The sequence below is a fragment of the Syngnathus acus genome, chromosome 9 (genome assembly GCF_901709675.1).
Source record: "Syngnathus acus chromosome 9, fSynAcu1.2, whole genome shotgun sequence".
Lineage (NCBI taxonomy): Eukaryota > Metazoa > Chordata > Actinopteri > Syngnathiformes > Syngnathidae > Syngnathus > Syngnathus acus.
The window spans coordinates 3,457,954-3,474,588 of record NC_051094.1 but is presented as its reverse complement, the minus strand read 5'-3'; the positions used below and the strand labels follow the sequence as shown (position 1 = coordinate 3,474,588).

The following is a 16,635-nucleotide window of genomic DNA, read 5'->3' as shown; positions in this document are numbered from 1 at the left end:
CTCAGGTTAAAAAAGGTATGTTTAAAAATATGTAAAGAATGAATACAATTATTTTCTTGCTGTACAACTCACATTGTATACGTTTATAATCATTTCATTAAAAAAAAAAAAAATACTGAATAAAAAAAAAAACACATGACCACTAAGCTAGACTGCTGTTTCCCTCTAGAGGCAGAAAAGTGACACTACTTTACCCCATTAGCGCTTACCTTTAAAAATATGCATAAATAATTTACGGTGGCTCCTATTGTGCTTTTAGTAGATCAAAACATATTTTTATTCAATAAGTGAGTCATGATAAATATTTGAATTGAATGACTGAGACCTCGGAGAAGTCTCAATGACGCATCGCACTTCCGCATACGGTTTCTCCGCCGCCTGGAGTCACCTGACTGTTAGGTCTGTTTGTTTGCAAACAGAGCAGGGGCGCGACGAGCTCCGCGATGAGCCAACACGAAGGTGACGACCACGCGGCGGAAGAGGAGCAACACGTCGGGGAGGACGCGGAAGGGGAGCGGCACGCCTCTGCCATGTCCACAGAGAGCCTCCTGGCCGCCTCGGACGATGTCGAAGAGGCTCACGGCGGCACGCAGTCCTCGCACCGGCTGCTGGCCTACAGCGACGCGCTCCTCTCCATCATCGCTACCGTCATGGTAAGATGGCGACTACAAAGTATGTGCTGGTGACGTAAGAAAACGTTTTTAGAAGTAGGCGTGGCAGTCCTATGGCGGAAGACTCAAACGCTTGCAGTTTTTGTCTGCTGTTTTTAACAATATCATACAATAATGTATTTATTTATTTTGAGGCCAATATGAGCAACATGAGAAGCTTATGTGGACACGCTATTTGCTGTTGCTCAAAACGGCGAATAAAAGCACTTTAAATCAAAGCTACCTAAATTTTTTTGCTTCCTTGACATCCAATATAGCCAACAAACATGAGCACCATTAACAAATGTGTGTGCACGCAGATTCTTCCTGTGGCCCACACCAAGATGCAGGGCGATGAGGTAACGCGTGACATCAGTGTTGTCCAGTACGGTAACGTGACCATGGTAACGGGATCTCCATTTCAGGAGCTGGATGAAAACCTTCAGCTTCTGCTAAGCACCAAGTTGGCCGTCTATCTGATGACCTTCCTCATTGTAACTGTGGCCTGGGCGGCGCACATCAGGTGTGAAGAAGATCCTGTTGTCATGGCAACAACAGATTCATTTCACCTGACTTGTAGTTCTTGTTTGACTTGTCCTTTTTTTCTGCTGCAGGTTATTCCAAGTGATCGTGCGGATCGATGACACTCTGGCCTTGCTCAACCTTGTATGTGGACTAATGTGGACTTTGTGCCTGAAGTTCCTTTTACAAGCCCGATATGATATTGCTGTCCCTTCTGTGTCGTTCCTGTTTGGGGTTTCAGGCGTGCATGATGCTGATCACCCTGCTGCCGTACACAGTCAGTCTCATTGCCGCCATCTGTTGAGAAACCACATCGCCAATGACATCACCGCAGAGTTTTTCTCGTGCTTGCAGTTTTCGCTGATGGCGACCTTTCCCTCGCACATTCTTGGAATTCTTCTTTTCTGCGGCTGCGTGATGGTCATCGGTCTCATTCAGGTCTGTCATTGACATTAGCGCACGCATCTCCAAGCCTGACTTGACATTGGCGTTGTTGTTTTTGCGCAGTCGGTGATCGTCTTGTACGCCTTCGGTCGTCCGTTCCTGCTCCAGGATCAGATCCAAGCGTGTGAGGACCGCACCGTGTGCCGACATCACATCCTTAAAGTCCTCCTGAGGGTTCCTGTCATGTGCCTCCTGGCTGCAGTTTGCTCCTTCTTCTGCTACCAGCTGGTTGGTCCAGACTCCCTCACCTCATGTTGTTGTTCCAGATGTGATGTTCTTTTGTCGTGAATATGTGCTGTTACTGTTCCTGATGTGATAGCATCAGCATGTGACTTGACAATTCCTGACGTGAGATCAATAGATCCCGATGGGAGTCAGTTGTTTTCTTCGATTTGGGGTTGTTCTTGCTATGTTCTTGTTCCTGATGAGTTGTTTTTCCTCTCCTTCAGTCGTACGTGTTGCTTGCTCTTGTCATCTTCCTTCCGTACATCTCCCAGGGCGTCCTGTGGTGTCGGGACAAACTTCTCGGTAGGTACCTTCTTGGTTTTTCCGAATTCAAACCCTTTTCAAAATAATAAAAGTGTGTTTTTGAGGTCCCGCGGAGGAGGATCCGGAGCAGGTGATGTTTTACACCTTCCTGCCCAGCGAGCCGCTGAGTAAAGAGCGTGTGGAGGCCTTCAGTGACGGCGTCTACGCCATTGTGGCCACGCTGCTCATCCTGGACATTTGGTAGGTACTGCAAATGCAGGTCACGGCACCAATTGGTAAATTCTGAAAACGTGGGATTATGACTACATTTCAACATCACAATGTTTCCTCTCCACAGCAACAACACACACACACACACCTCAGCACATTTTGACAATGGATTCATTGCTTTGAGACTTGAACCTGGTATAGTCCAATGCTTTGTAATTTCAGCCTGGCGAGAGTAAATCTCCTGAGATTTTAGTGGCGTGCCATGAACGCAATCTTTGAAGTGAGTCCAAATAGGACATTAACAAGCAATCAACGTTTTGATTTTCTGAAATATGTATGACCAAACGAATAACTGAATCACCATCAATTTGTTTGTAAAAAATTGTTTTCCCTCACATGAAAAACATTTGTTTTTCCAATAAAGTGACAGAAATGTTATTTTAAATTTTATATTAAAGAAAATGTAAACCCAATTCATCCATTGATCAAAATAAATAACTGGCAGGTGAATGGACTTAAAATAATGGTAACATTTTGTTTTGCAGCGAGGACAACGTCCCCGAACCGGCCACGGTGCGGCAGCGCTTCAATGACAGCCTGGTGGCGGCGCTGCGCCCGTACGGGTCCGACTACCTGGCTTACCTGGGCTCCTTCGCCACCGTGGGCCTGCTCTGGTTCGCGCACCACTCACTGTTCCTGCACGTGGCCCAGGCCACGCGCCTGATGGGCCTCCTCAACACCATGTCCCTGGCTTTTGTCGGGGGCCTGCCGCTGGCCTTTCGGCTCACCCACGAGCTGCCTCATGCCGCCTCGCGTGACGAGCGGCGCGCCGTACAAGCCGCCTGCGTCCTTGTCTTTGGCGCCGGTGCGTTCCAGCTGGCCACCTGGGTAGCGGCGCTGCAGGGCAGCGGGCAACGGACGCTGAGGCCGGCGGTGCGCTATGGCGGCCCCGAGCACGTCTTTATGCTGGCCAAGCTGACGCTGTACCCGGCCGTGGCCCTCACCGCCTTCCTGCTCACGTGCGCACTGAGCCGCTTCAGTGCCACCATCTTTCACCTGATGGAGATTGCCACGCCGCTCGCCTTCCTGCTGCTCAGGTTGACGGTGAGAGTCGTCCTGGCCCTGTTCAGACGCCTGTTTGGTCCGCAAAGGAGACAAACGCAAAACGGCGAGGAAAACATTTGCTCCGGGGTTCCGTTCAACCCGCTGCTAATCGGCTGACGTGTCGAGCGCGCTTAATGCATGGAAAACAACGACACGCTTTGCAGCTTGGCGGCGCTGCTAACTGCGTTATGTGCACTCATGTCGTCCATTTTAAGCAATCAGAACCTCAAAAATAGTGGCGTCAGCCAGGACAAAATTTAAGGGGCTAATCAAGCTGGAAAGGGAATTCTAGGTGTGATTATTTGTTTTAAATTTATACAATACATATAACATTTAACCCCCCCGGATTTGCAGATAATATTTCCATTTTGGGGGATTTTTTTTCATTTACAGGATAATTGATTGGAAAAATATTTGTTTGTGGTCATCGCAACGGCACAGAAAATCACTTTCGGATAAGTTGCGTCATCAACAAACAGGGTCTTGGGAAAGACGGACAACGATAATTTGAGGGCATTCACGAAAAACGCAAGAAAATCAGTCTTGAAACATCCAATGGCTAGAAAAGGTCTACACACCCCAGTCCAAATGAAATTGGGGACAAAAACAGGGTGGGCAAAACATTTTACACTCTTTTCCTGTACCTAACCTCCTTGGACATGTTGCATTTGTCCACATTGACTTGTTAGTAACATACAAACTAATTAAGTCACGTCTTACTGCTAGGCTACATCAAACCCATTTTAATGTCGTTTCTAATAGCCAATAACAAACTGCAATTAAATCACGACAATGGTGGCCGAACAAAAAAGACAAACTCCCATTTTTTTTTAAGTGACTTCTTTTTACGCCCCCCCCCCCCTCCCTTCCCAAACAAAATAATAACCCTGGAATTTGCAAAAAACGTCCGCTTCGACCCAAAATGTCAGTCTTACGCGCTGCGTTCCCGCTCTGAATATTTGTGCTATTGGTGCGGATCTTCGCCATTTGTATTCACACCTGAAGCGAACCGCGTCAGAGTTCGTTTGAAAGTGAACCGAGACCACTTTATCCGCACCAGGATTCGTTTGCGTGTATTCACACCCGCACAAAAAGTCCGGACCAGCCTTCCAATCCAACTCTGGTCCGTTTAAAGTGGACCAAACAGTCAGGTCTGAATACACCCTGAATAATTGACACTATACTGATACTAATGCCATAGAAATGTCACTAAGCCATCAATTCAAATTGCACATTTTAAGCATTGTTTTTGTTTTGCTGATTTACAAACGTCCACCAGTAGGAGTCAATGTCGTTTCAGTTAAAAGCACCACTGGTGAGTAAAAGATTTCAAAAAAGCACGTGAAATTATTATTGAAGTCTGCGTTGTTGTTATGATCGAGTTGTGTGCTTGTTGTGCAATGGGTTGTTTATTTCAATTCAGAGACATCTGGAATGTTCTTCAAGTGAATTTGGAGATTTTGTGGCATTGTTAAAGTACGGGAAAAAAAATTGTAGTTTTTATTTTATAGTCATATTTTTTGTGCAGAATAAAAATGTTACAATAAACAACAAAATATATTTTTTAAATTATTGACCCCAGCTTCATTGCAAACCCTTCATCATTTTCATCTTCTACCATGATAATAAACATCATCAAATATTCACAATGATAAATAAAAAGTAACACCATTGCTAAATGTTCCAGTTTTTTTTTTCAAAAATTATTTTCTCTGATGGAAGAATTTACACAACCCAAAGAGGGGATGGGGGTGGGATTGACAGAAAAAAATTAAGTGGCACACTCATTGATGTCATGGCCAATCCTGATTGATTTTGAACGTGCGAGTCTGTCAAGGGGACAATCAAAATGGAGCTTTTCACCTTTTTAAAATAAACTCTATAGGGCTTCCCAAACTCGGAAACAAAAAAAAAAGATTCCAGAGCCGATTGTCAATTTTCTGTCAAGTTATTTGCGTAAGTTGTGACAAGAAACACGAGACTAACTCGATGTCTATTGGCTGACTGCTTATGTCACAGTGTCATGTACTTCATAAAACATATAGGAATGACAATTTAAAGAGTTACTTTTCGGTTTCGGTGCAATTTTTCGAATATTGTGCGGTGCATATTATATGCGCCTTGGCCACCTGGTGGAAGAAGAGTACAAACATACCGATGGACGTGGTGATAGTACCAACTCCTTTGTAAGCTACAGTATCGTTCGCCGTTCTTCACAGAGGATAAAGAATAAATGATTGGAATATTTTTTATATAATCTGTCTACAAGTGTTTGCGCCATCCATTTGTGTTCAAGTATCTGTTGCTTAAAGGGCTATCAAACGGATGCTATTTGGTAGCCCGGTTTTGTTTGTCTGTTTGTTTGTCGAAAACAACCAGTGCAGAGCACATTAAGTGAACAAAGCTGTATCAGTTAATTGGCGTCAAGTTGGGAGTCTTGTTTCTTTACTGTCACACCTTGTTGTTTTGGGCCTAATATTTCAAAGACTAATTTGGGTCTCATTTCTTTACTGTCACATCTTGTTGTTTTGGGCTTAATATTTCGGTCCGTAAAGCATGCTCTGATGAATATGAACGTCAACATATTCAAAATCAACTCAGTGGGCAGCTGTGACAGGAAGTGGTGAGTTTCACAATAAAAGCCCCTCATCTGGTCCCAGTAGCACTTTTTAAAATAAATGTCCTGGACTCAGTCCACCCAGAAAAAAAAAGCAGCACGAAGTTAAGAGAGGAAAAAAACGAAACAAAACTACAACAGAAAACAAAACGCTTTGGTAAACCTCTTCTTCCTGCCCCCCAAGAATCGCACCAACATTTGGAGTAAATTTGCACAAAATATCATCTGCAAAAGCCTTCATTGCAAACTACATTCAAAAACATCATTAAAATATTTAATTTCACGCAATAAAAGCCTTTAAAAAAGTGGGGCTCAGTGCGGCTCTCGACGTTTGCGGGTAGGGACATTTTAGTGCTTCTTCAGTAGTACAATGCTAACTGGTTAGCCGTTTAGAGGTTAGCAGCCAGGCTAGCCTTTAACTGAACAAACTAGCGGCCAAGAAAATGTCAACTTCCTTAACATCCAAAACAAAACAAAAAAAGCACCTTTTAGTTTAGCAAGTCATTACCTGTGGAGCAAAGCAGTACTACAAGCCACAAGCCTTGTTCAGTGGTTAGCAAGAGCGTTGTTAACAAAGGTAACATGAACGACTGTTTCCAGTTTTAAAAAATAGTCTAATTTGAGTTTTCTCTCATTACGTCTGCAAGTAGTTAGCAAATTTTTGCTGTTCAGTGTGGCTGCCCTTGTTAGCATTAGGAATATTTTAGTGCTTCTTCAACCTCAGTAGTAGTTGTAGTAGTAGTCGTACAATAATGCAAACTGGGGAGTTTAGCAGTTAGCAGCTGAACTATGCTTACACCACACACATGCTCAAATATTGTTAGCTGAATGAGCTAGCGCTACACACTAGTGACTGCCAAGAAAATGCAAACTTCTTAGCATAAGAAACTTGACATTATTGTATCTAAAGTTTAGGAGGCTTCATGAATTGAATGCTCCCCGTCACTTTACTCATAAATAAAACTACTTTTTTTGCTATGAAACTATCTATCTATATACTCTTAGCATCTGTGCTAGTTGCTAGCATGTTCCCACCCTATGCAGAGCATGCTGGTTATTATTGCATCTAAAGTTACATGTTAACTTTATGTACGTTGATGCCGTCGTCTAACTACTCGGGAAATATAAAAAGATTTTTTTCATGATCTAAATATTCAAATCTACGAAATGTGTCTGTCCATGCTCGCTAACTACAAAGATCTGTTTGATTTGTATTTTTACTTTTTGCTGATATTATCGATAGGTATATATTAGCTCGACATTTCTTTATGTACGTTAGCATCTAGCATTACGTTTGGTGACTTGACAAGCGTGGGGCTAAAGTGAACAGTCGCCGGTTAGCACATGTGCTAGGCCGCTAACCGATGACTCATTATTGGCGCGTCAGTGCAACGTGGGCTTTGACCACTTTCTGATCAAATATGGTGGTCGGATGCAATGCTCCAAAACCGATGAAACACTTTTTTTTTTTTTTTTTTTTTGACAACCTTTTTTCTTTTTTAACTTAAAGCTAGTGCAGGTTTCAAGTCGGATAAAGAATTGTCAGGATACGACACGCTTCATGTGTTGTTGTGTACATACAGTAGTTGCGCCATCACGCACACGGTTTCCCGTCGAGCCGCCTTCATGCCGCGGGGGGCAGCAGCCCTCGGTCCTTCAGGTGCGAGGTCAGTGTGTTGAAGATGCTAAGTTGCTGTTCCGGCTGCAGCATGAGCAGCTGCTGCAGGACTTTGCTGGGATTGGGACCCCTGCGACGAAAACCACAGTAAAATAGCACTCGGGTCAAAATGGCAAACTCGTCGCATCTTTAAGAGTATTGCTTCTTGAGACTTTGTGTGGCTCTTCTCATGGGGGCTGAATTCCCAATTCCCACCTGATGAAGCTGGCTATGTAGACGTGGGTGAAGGTAGCCATCAGGTACTGACAGTCGAAACGGTCCATGATCCCTCCGTGTCCCGGGATGGTGCTGGCAAAATCCTGGAAGAGAAGCGTGGCGATGACGCTCAGCACGGCTCCACTCGCGTCTCGGCGACAACGCAACATTGAGAGTGAGAGAGCGAGAGAGAGAGAGTAGGCCATTCACTTTGATCTTGAAGGCTCGCTTGAAGCCACTGGCGAAAAATCCGCCGAAAGGGCCGATGAGCGACGCAAATGACGACAAGAAAATGCTGTGGATCTGGAACGGGTACAGCGTCACGGTTTCCTGGGAAAGAAACAAAAAATTTTTTGCTATCATCATCCGTAATGTCTTAAACTGCGTGGCAACAGAATGCACTTTGCAATATTTTGGCTAGCAATTAAACATGTCGATGCGATGGGGAAAAAAAGGACAGCTGCTTCCAAAACCCATCACTTGAATTTCTCTGACATGCTCTGACGTTATCAAATGAAAAGGATCCTACCTTAATTGCGTTCAAATGTACCGAGCGTATTTCAGGAGTGCGAGGAGCTCACCCACGGCAGCACACTGCGGACCAGCGCCGGCAGGTTGTACCGCCGCAGCACAAACAAGTCGGACGGCTCGCATTCCACCGTGAACAAGCTGCCACTCTCGCTACTCAGGCCCACCGGACACACAAAGTACTGGAACTGGGACAGCAGCGACGACAACTGCACAACACAAAAAGCACTTTCAGTTGCTTGCAGCGCGTGTCGACGTGCATCTTTGATGACGTGGATGGAGTTCGCACATTTGTGCATTTAGTCATGTCGACGTGTTGCGGCCAAGTTGCGCAAGCGCCTCGTGTAGACGTGAACATCAGGTTGCGTGTTTATGTCAGTTGTGTGCCCGCCATGTCGGGAGGTTGAAGTGGTGTAGAAACGGTGTGGCTGCATATGTGCACTCACAACGAATCCAAAGATCACGGTGGAGAAGTAACCGCCGATAAAGCCCTCCCAGGTCTTCTTGGGTGAGAGCTGCACACACACACACACACACACACACACACACATACACGCACGCTCAATGACGGTGGTTGTTGTTGAACATGTCCCGCGTGTGCCCATTGCAACACTGCGCTTCTTTCTTTATGGTCTTGCCCTTAAGCTTCCTTTCCACGTTGATTAATGATGGGGAGCACAAAAAGTCCTTTTCTACTCCCGTACTTCCGTCCGCGTGTTTTCAAAGAAAGCATATGGAAGCAAATGGAAAGAGACTAAATGACTAAATTTTATCCATATGTTGATTTTTTTTTTTTTTTCTTGTGTCCAAGCCATATAATGGACATCATTTTCATTCAAATAAAGGGCAAATTAGCAGCACCCAAACATGATGTGCACCCCCCCCCACAAAAGCATTATCTTACATTTAATGAACATTTGAGAAACTGAATGTACATGTTTTAAATAATGATATGACTTGCGTTCGATTGATTCATCCATATCAATAGTTGCCCTTGGATAACTTCCTTCATAGTACTTGCAATTGCTTCCCGAGTCAGGCTTGATGGCGGCGCCTGCTGCGTTGGGCAGCTCGCGAACACGTTTTCAAGGGTATTGGGGGGGAAAAAAAGCATGTCACCTTGATGAGCGGCGTGCGTCCAAAGAAGAAGCCAAACAGGTAGGCGCCGATGTCATTGCAGATCACAATGGAGATGGGCACGATGAACCTAAAAACACAATTTGGTAAGCGAAGTCAGTCGAAAGTGTGACACCACGGCAGTTTGTGTAAGAGTGTCAAAATGAATAGACAACAAATCAATTATCAAATGAAGCGCTTTGTATTAGTAATCATTTAGAGCAGTTATTTAGCTCTCCAAATCTTCTCATTTCAGGCTCACAAAAGTCATGATTTCTCTCAGGCCTCGTGTAAGCAAGACGATTTATCTTTTGTGTTCAATCAAAAGAAGACATTTGCAAACATCAACAGTTGCTTAGTTGTTATTTGAATCACAAAATAACCCGACAAAATAATTGGCTGATGAACAGTAATCGGGGAAAGGATTATTTCTTAATACACTAACGGAAAATTGTATCAGATTATTCGATAATGGCGAGAGAATCAGTGATTCTATAAATATTTGAAAGTGCCAGCCTTGGTATGCACCGGCACATTATTTGAGGTCGATGAGCCTGTCGTATTATACATGCTAAATAATGTACGGATTGCAACCGGTTGCTTATGACACGTGGGTAAATAGTTGTGTAGAGTTCATGCTCAATGGTGTCAGAGCCTCTCTCGGTTTTAAGTGCTTTGCCACCATCGTGACCGGCAACGACCAAGCCCTTCTATGGGGGGACCTTGCTAGTTTGCAGAAGGTCTGTCACTACAAACATTCTGTGGGGCTTACCAGATCATTCCTTCAAACAGATTCTGAATGACTAGGTGCGACTGAGTCACCACAATCAACAGCGTCACATGGGTCCACGCAAACTGGAATGGCAAACACACACACAAACACACACACACAAAGTGTCACAGCATTGGAATGCGCCAACGTAGCTTTCAGTCCAATATTTGCTTGACAGATGAGCAAAAGCACATCATTTAAAAGCATGATGATGTGCAGGTTAATCATTAATTATATCCCGGGGGAGCATTCTTCTTTCAATTAGTCATCTCCTCCAAAATAAGTTTGATGAGCTGTTAGCGTTGCTGTTTGTATACACACCATGTAAAACTGCAGGCGGTAATGTTTCTTCACTAAACTCAGCACAAACATGCAGAAACCTAAAAAAACAGAAAAGAAACAAATGTGCCATCAGCATCAAAGATGACATCACGTGTGTCTAAGATGACATAGACGACATAGTTAATATGACAGATGTATGTTTCTTTCTCAGGGAGCCTGTTCAACACCGCACCGTGTCTGTAATTTGGGAGGATGAAACATACTTTTTTCCACAGAGAGCGTTAGCTTTAGCCGGCTAGCATGGACATAGCGAACCACACTGCTAGCATTAGCCAATTTGCTAAAGTGCATCTGTTTTTACATACACAGTTAGCTACACGTCTGTTTTACATACACCGCCAGCGTGAGTTACAGCGGTTTTAGCACGGGCGCAGCACACCATTAGCATTTTTACGGCACAAAACATGACAAAGCTGACATTTATATGTATTTAGAAAAGATGCACACACGCTGTCGGCATTCACTTCAGCCAGCTAACATGACCACAGTGCAGCACACTACATTACATTAGCAATAACCAGATAGACGCAGCACATATCTATTTGACAAACACCGTTTGCTTGAGACAGCGACCACAGCGTAACACCATTCACGTTAACTTTAGCCAGCTAGCCTGATCACAGCACATATCTATTTCAGATCAAGTTTAGTTTAGCCAGCTAACATGCCCTTAGCATACCTTTATTTGAAAAGAACTGTGAGGGTTAGCTTCAGCTAGCTAGTGTGGAAAATAGGTTTCAGAGTCCCCGTTAGCAAAACAATCAATGATGCTCACATTTCATTAATTAAAGTGCACAAGCATACATTTACATACACACAATCATTGATTAAACTGCACAAGTAGAAATTGATGAATGTTTGGTAATGGAGGTAATGGTTGATACGAGGCGGAGGGTAATTGAGGTGCTCTCGACGCCATACAATAAAAACAGTAGCATAACCACACCGTAACTTCATTTTACACATTTGTTGAGTGCAGATAAGGATTTTGAAATATGAAACGTGAACATTGTGTCTTAAACTGACCAGATCAGAAAGGTGACTGAAACATTTAAGGAGAATGCGGGCAAGTGTGTGCAGCCTGGCAAGCCAGACCGATGCTACAGCGAGTCGCATTGATGCCCATTTCCGAGGTGGGGGCAAACCTGAGCAGACCGACAGGTGGAAGGAAGCAATCAGCAAAGAGCGGATGTGACGCCGATGAAGAAATCCACATCTTTCTAAATGCTTCCAGCGCCGTCGGCTGCTGTGCTTTTAATGACTCGGTGTGCTTCGAGTCATTCAAAACGGAGTTCAATGCCGAATTAAACAAACGACTGAATCTCTCGCGCGTCATTTTGTAACGACACGGACAAAGGAGACGTCACAGCAAGTAAGCGAATTTGATGTGTCGGCTCAAATGGCCCTCCCCGCTGGACCCAATGGCGCGCGCACAGCATTGGCTCTGCTTTGCCAGGCTCGTGTGTGAGAGGGTTCAAGCAACGTTTTATTTACCTGCCAGGTACAAGGCAAAGGAGATAAACCTATGGTAACGAGACAGGAACTGCAGGGGCTCCTCTCTCTGCACCAGCGCGCCAAAGTACTCGGCCAGCGTCTCGCCATAGAAGAAGTAGTTGACGCACACCAGGAAGTACCTCAATACAGCAAAACATACGCATTTAGAATCTTCCCTCAACACACACATGCTTAGGCTGTGATTTATTTGTTAGTTCATTATCTCACAAAACACATGCACACGAAGTGGTTGCTCAACATGGAAATCTGTTCGCTATCATTGACTTCCAACACGGCAGTGTTCTTTGAACCCAGCACATTCTCAACACATTGTCCTGTGTACGTGTGTGTGTGTGTGGGTGAATGTGCTGTGCGCGTCTTCCTCTCCTCACCAGCTGAGTGTCCTGAACCAGGGCAGGTCATACGAGCGATAGACCTTGTAGCCGATTGTAATGATTTCCTGGAAACACTTGATTTGCACCGTCATCACCTATGAGCACACACAAACATCGTTAAGCCCGCCCAAAGAAGATTTAGTCATTCATGCAAGCCCAAAAGTGGCCAGACCAATACGTCTTAAGAACGCTCAAATTGTAATTAAGTCATCGCAATAAAGAGTTAGGACCGGCCAAAAAGGCAATATCATTGAAGGTGTGAAAGAAAATGGTTTGAGGAATCAAAATAATGAAGTCCTCCAAAAAGGGTTATATAAGTGTCAGGATAAGAGTTCAAGCTCCTCGAAAAGACAACTGACAAATGTTAAGACTTAAAGACAACTCCAAAAAAGCGGATTTCGTCAGCGTTCTAAGAGCCCTGGATTTACCCACAATGACAGCGTGAAAGCAAAAATAGCATGTTGATGGGTGCAAAGAAGGTCTCTAATTCTGAATTTGTTGGGTACCCTAACATTTCTACCAGGCTTTTAAAAATGTGTGTTTGCTCCCCTAAAAGGTATATCCACTTAGGTCGGTGGTAAATTGGGGCTGAAGAAAATAAGCAATTGCAGCATAATAAAAACAAAGGGTGCGTACAATCAAGATGAGAGCAATTGGTCCCAGGTAGATGATGAGGAAGAAGAAGGAAATCATGGCGAGAGACAAAACTCCGCGGATCCAGTAGTTCTTCCATCTGTCAACGGCACAGAAACAACAGGAACATTCACTCGGTTACATCATGTTTCAAACATGTATGACAGAAGCCGCAGCACCGGCTCTTCCATTTCCCTCCCGTGAAAATCATTTCTGGAATGTTTTGGGCTTTGTTAGTGTGCAACACGAAACCGAAAGAAAGAAAACCTGTCCGTCTAGTAGCTTAGCATCGACTAATTAGCATAACACTAAGAGCTAATAACAATTATAATTTGTTTTTTAAAAAAACACACACAAACGCTTGCAGTGAAAGAAAGCAAAAAGAAGCGCAAAGGGTGTCATGTCATGTCTATGGCAGGCCACTAGGGGGCGATGTAACATGTTTTCAGCTATTTGCATTTTCAGATTGAAAAAAAACAATACCGATTTTTCACATCTTCCACAAAAAGCCTGGCGTGAGCAGCTCCTTGAACACAGATCTCCATCAGGGCAAAAGCGTCACGCCGAGTGTTTGTGCATTTGCGACGCGACCCCGCACAGCCGGTTTGGATACGAAGATGCCACGTCGTACCTCGGCGCCAGTCCCTCCAGAGCCTTGTTGAGACACTGTGGCGTGTTGTCTGTGTCTGCCGTGGACGCAGGCACATCCACGGCGTCCGCTTTGGTGTCCACGTCGCACTCGCCCTCCATGTCGCCCTGCATGCCCACCAGCCTGTCATCCTCGCCTTCGGCCTCCTTCACACGCACCAGACACAAAAGGTTTGAGGGATTGACATTGACAAACATGTGACTGAAAGAGACATTAACCAGCAGTGATGGGAATGCCATGTTGATTCGAGATCCGGTTTGAGCCACTTCTGCTTGGTGTGATGGAACGCTTCATCGCAAATTCAGCAACGCCTCTTCCATGAAGCCACGGCTGACGTGAAAGCCGTACAGATGTTCGTTTATATGTTCGCTTTGGACGATCAACAAATAGCAATACCGCTTGTCGGTGACGAGGAGGACGCCGGCCATATGCGGATCTTGGTCCAAAAGTCTCCTGGCCTTCCTGCCCGCTCGGGAACTAGCGGGTGAAGGCTAGGCGCTAAATTAGAAGCAAGTATGTAAAAAGGTTATGATTTTTTTTCTCCCACAATGTTGGAATGGACATGAAAGGTGGTCAAAGACACGATTGGCCATTTCTCATGCGTGCATGATGTCAACTTATGAATTTCACTTGTCTCTGAGCGGGACGATTTCCACGAAAAGTGTGATTATCCTTTCTCGGATGTCTCTGCCACCGCTCATGTTTATTCCTTCCTTCCTTCCTTCCTTCGTAGATTGGTGTCCTTTCAGTTCAAAATCAAGAGCGAAAAGAATCGATGTTGTTGCCATGCTCACATGACGCGTTGGCGGTTCAACGCCAACGGCAATCGTATGACTAAAAGCGCTCGGCCTCAAACGGCGTGGCAAACTTTTACCGAGGCGCAATTGACAAATCTGGCACGCGTGTTCCCTGTGACATCATCGTGCAACCGACACTGTCACACGCACAAGTAGTCTGCCAGGCCTCACTTGTTTGTACAGAACAGAAATCTTCCTCAAGCCTATTTCTAACTTGTGCGACCTGTTCGAAGGTCAATGAGTCAATCCGGCGCAGCCGCCACCACACCCTCCCAAGCGAGGTAAAAGGTCAAAACCATTCAGCATCCCTCCAACTCTTGAACTTGTTTGGCCTGATATTTATGACTCACCAATACTGGTTTTATTTATAATTACAAAGGAGGTTGGACTGACAAGAGACCGGGACAGAATAGAGATTTATTAATAGGGAACAGTTTTCTCATCAACTGCTCAAAACGGCATAGGTCACAACATCCCACCCGAGTCCACAAATTACATACCGATTATTACTATGTTGTGCCCAATCCAACGCGTGAACAAATTTTGACTCATTCCTGCAAAGCAATAGTAATTACAAATAGCAGCCTGGATATGAATAAATATTTAAATATGATTTTTTTTCAGAAAAATCATGATTAAGTTATCATTTGGGGAGGGAAGTGATTAAAGTTGTATTTTGGAAGAGTTGTGACTACCTAAAACAAAAAGCTTTTTGTTAATCCAGCTTCTTCCTTTTGCGGTTTGCGAATATCGGGGGATCCACAGTGCAGCTCTTTGCACAACTGCGGTTGTCGTCGTTTAAAAAAAAATAAGGTTGAGTTGAACCTTGTTTTTTTTTTCCTTCTGTTTTTGCCATGAATCAACAATTTAACTTTGTATGAGTGTTTCTTATTTCAACAAAACACCCGAGGAGGTATTTTGGAAATTTCGTGAATAAATGGCAGTGGCAGTTTGAGGAAGTGTATTCACCCAAGCGAGCAGGATGTGTTGTAAACCTGAAATCAAAGCAAGGGAGACTATTCTTAGAACAGTGGACGGATTAGCCATTTAGCTCGCTAACAAGCTAACAGGCTAATAATTAGCCTCCCGTCTCTCCTCACTTTGACAACTACGACCAACTTGTCCAGCCGTCGGGAAGCTCTTTTATCTGATTAGTTTGCTTTTTTTTTTAAATAATAATAATAATAATTACTTCCACCTTATCGCTCAGGTTGTCGGTGCTGTCCGGGTCCTCCCCGCCGCCCCCTCGTCGCCGCAGCTCGGTCATGTCGACTCCGCCGCCCGCCGCTGCCGGGAGCTTCGAATAAGCCGCCCCCCGAGGAGAGGTGAGCCCGGGAGAGGAGGCTCGCAAGGAAGGTCACCCACTCTCACGCTCGCTCGTCGGTTCTTCTTGGACGATTGGTCAGGGCGTCTCTGTTGTGAGGTTAAGGACCACAGGGAGCAAGTTTAGCCAGGGAACGACAGGTGAGCCGCTTCAAATATCCCAAAAGCTTCTTTGACGTCTCCACACAGACTGGGCTTGGACTGCGTGTTTGTGTTTATCACCGCAGTCCACCGTCAATGTAAAGTCACTGTGGGGAAACCACGTCCTTTCCACGAGGCCTTTCAAAGTAACTCAAGATGGGATGACAAAGCTTCAAGGGATGATTTATTTTGGTTGGGTGAAACGATTTGTACTTCCGGTATGGTGCTCCAAGCGTTTGCTGCAGTTAATTCTGACTGCAGATGATGTGTGCGCATGAGCGAGACGCTTTCTGACGTCACTAGGCAACCAAAGCGAAAGCCTTCATGAACGGAAATATTTGACTTACTGATCATTTGATTTGTTGAAAAATAGGACTTTCCCCATCAAAATGATGGTTTGGTTGCTGAATATTTTTGATGAAGAATATAGTGCTTACACTTGATGACAATGGCAAAATAAAGCTTAACTCTAATAAAATGACAAAAATCAATGTAGACAATTTTTCGGAATTGAATTAATAATCGGACTTTTTGAG

The 16,635-nt window shown here is 44.5% G+C and overlaps 3 protein-coding genes across 4 annotated transcripts in view; 2 read left to right on the top strand and 1 right to left on the bottom strand.

Moving 5' to 3' along the window:
* Window positions 1-16,635, top strand: part of LOC119127193 — a 665,522-nt gene that overhangs the window by 204,739 nt on the left and 444,148 nt on the right. The window lies entirely within an intron of this gene.
* tmem175 (transmembrane protein 175) lies at window positions 413-5,068 on the top strand. 2 transcript variants are annotated; one of them, XM_037259011.1, is made up of 10 exons: window positions 413-653; window positions 971-1,009; window positions 1,076-1,173; window positions 1,265-1,316; window positions 1,414-1,449; window positions 1,527-1,610; window positions 1,680-1,844; window positions 2,066-2,144; window positions 2,210-2,345; window positions 2,861-5,068. In XM_037259011.1, exons 1-10 carry the CDS (start codon window positions 444-446, stop codon window positions 3,534-3,536), a joined length of 1,575 nt encoding a protein of 524 aa, XP_037114906.1. In that variant the 5' UTR covers window positions 413-443; the 3' UTR covers window positions 3,537-5,068. The 2 variants fall into 2 exon arrangements, with proteins under 2 accessions (XP_037114906.1, XP_037114905.1); XM_037259010.1 differs by having other exon boundaries at window positions 1,265-1,610.
* Window positions 5,107-16,166, bottom strand: cds1 (CDP-diacylglycerol synthase (phosphatidate cytidylyltransferase) 1). The gene is made up of 13 exons (XM_037259087.1): window positions 15,834-16,166; window positions 13,821-13,984; window positions 13,193-13,289; window positions 12,554-12,651; window positions 12,162-12,301; window positions 10,647-10,705; window positions 10,326-10,408; window positions 9,557-9,644; window positions 8,884-8,952; window positions 8,491-8,646; window positions 8,120-8,239; window positions 7,910-8,013; window positions 5,107-7,784 (listed from the first exon to the last, which is right to left on the bottom strand). The coding sequence occupies exons 1-13, from the start codon at window positions 15,900-15,902 to the stop codon at window positions 7,661-7,663; spliced, it is 1,371 nt and encodes a 456-aa protein (XP_037114982.1). The 5' UTR covers window positions 15,903-16,166; the 3' UTR covers window positions 5,107-7,660.

Coding starts and splice junctions, on each gene's coding strand:
- tmem175 (XM_037259010.1), top strand. CDS start 444: ATGAGCCAACACGAAGGTGACGACCACGCGGCGGAAGAGGAGCAACAC. Junction 1,010..1,075: donor CCAAGATGCAGGGCGATGAG/GTAACGCGTGAC, acceptor TCTCCATTTCAG/GAGCTGGATGAAAACCTTCA. Junction 2,346..2,860: donor CTGCTCATCCTGGACATTTG/GTAGGTACTGCA, acceptor TTTGTTTTGCAG/CGAGGACAACGTCCCCGAAC.
- cds1 (XM_037259087.1), bottom strand. CDS start 15,902: ATGACCGAGCTGCGGCGACGAGGGGGCGGCGGGGAGGACCCGGACAGC. Junction 10,409..10,646: donor ACCGCCTGCAGTTTTACATG/GTGTGTATACAA, acceptor TTGCCATTCCAG/TTTGCGTGGACCCATGTGAC. Junction 8,647..8,883: donor CCGTGATCTTTGGATTCGTT/GTGAGTGCACAT, acceptor TGTGTTGTGCAG/TTGTCGTCGCTGCTGTCCCA.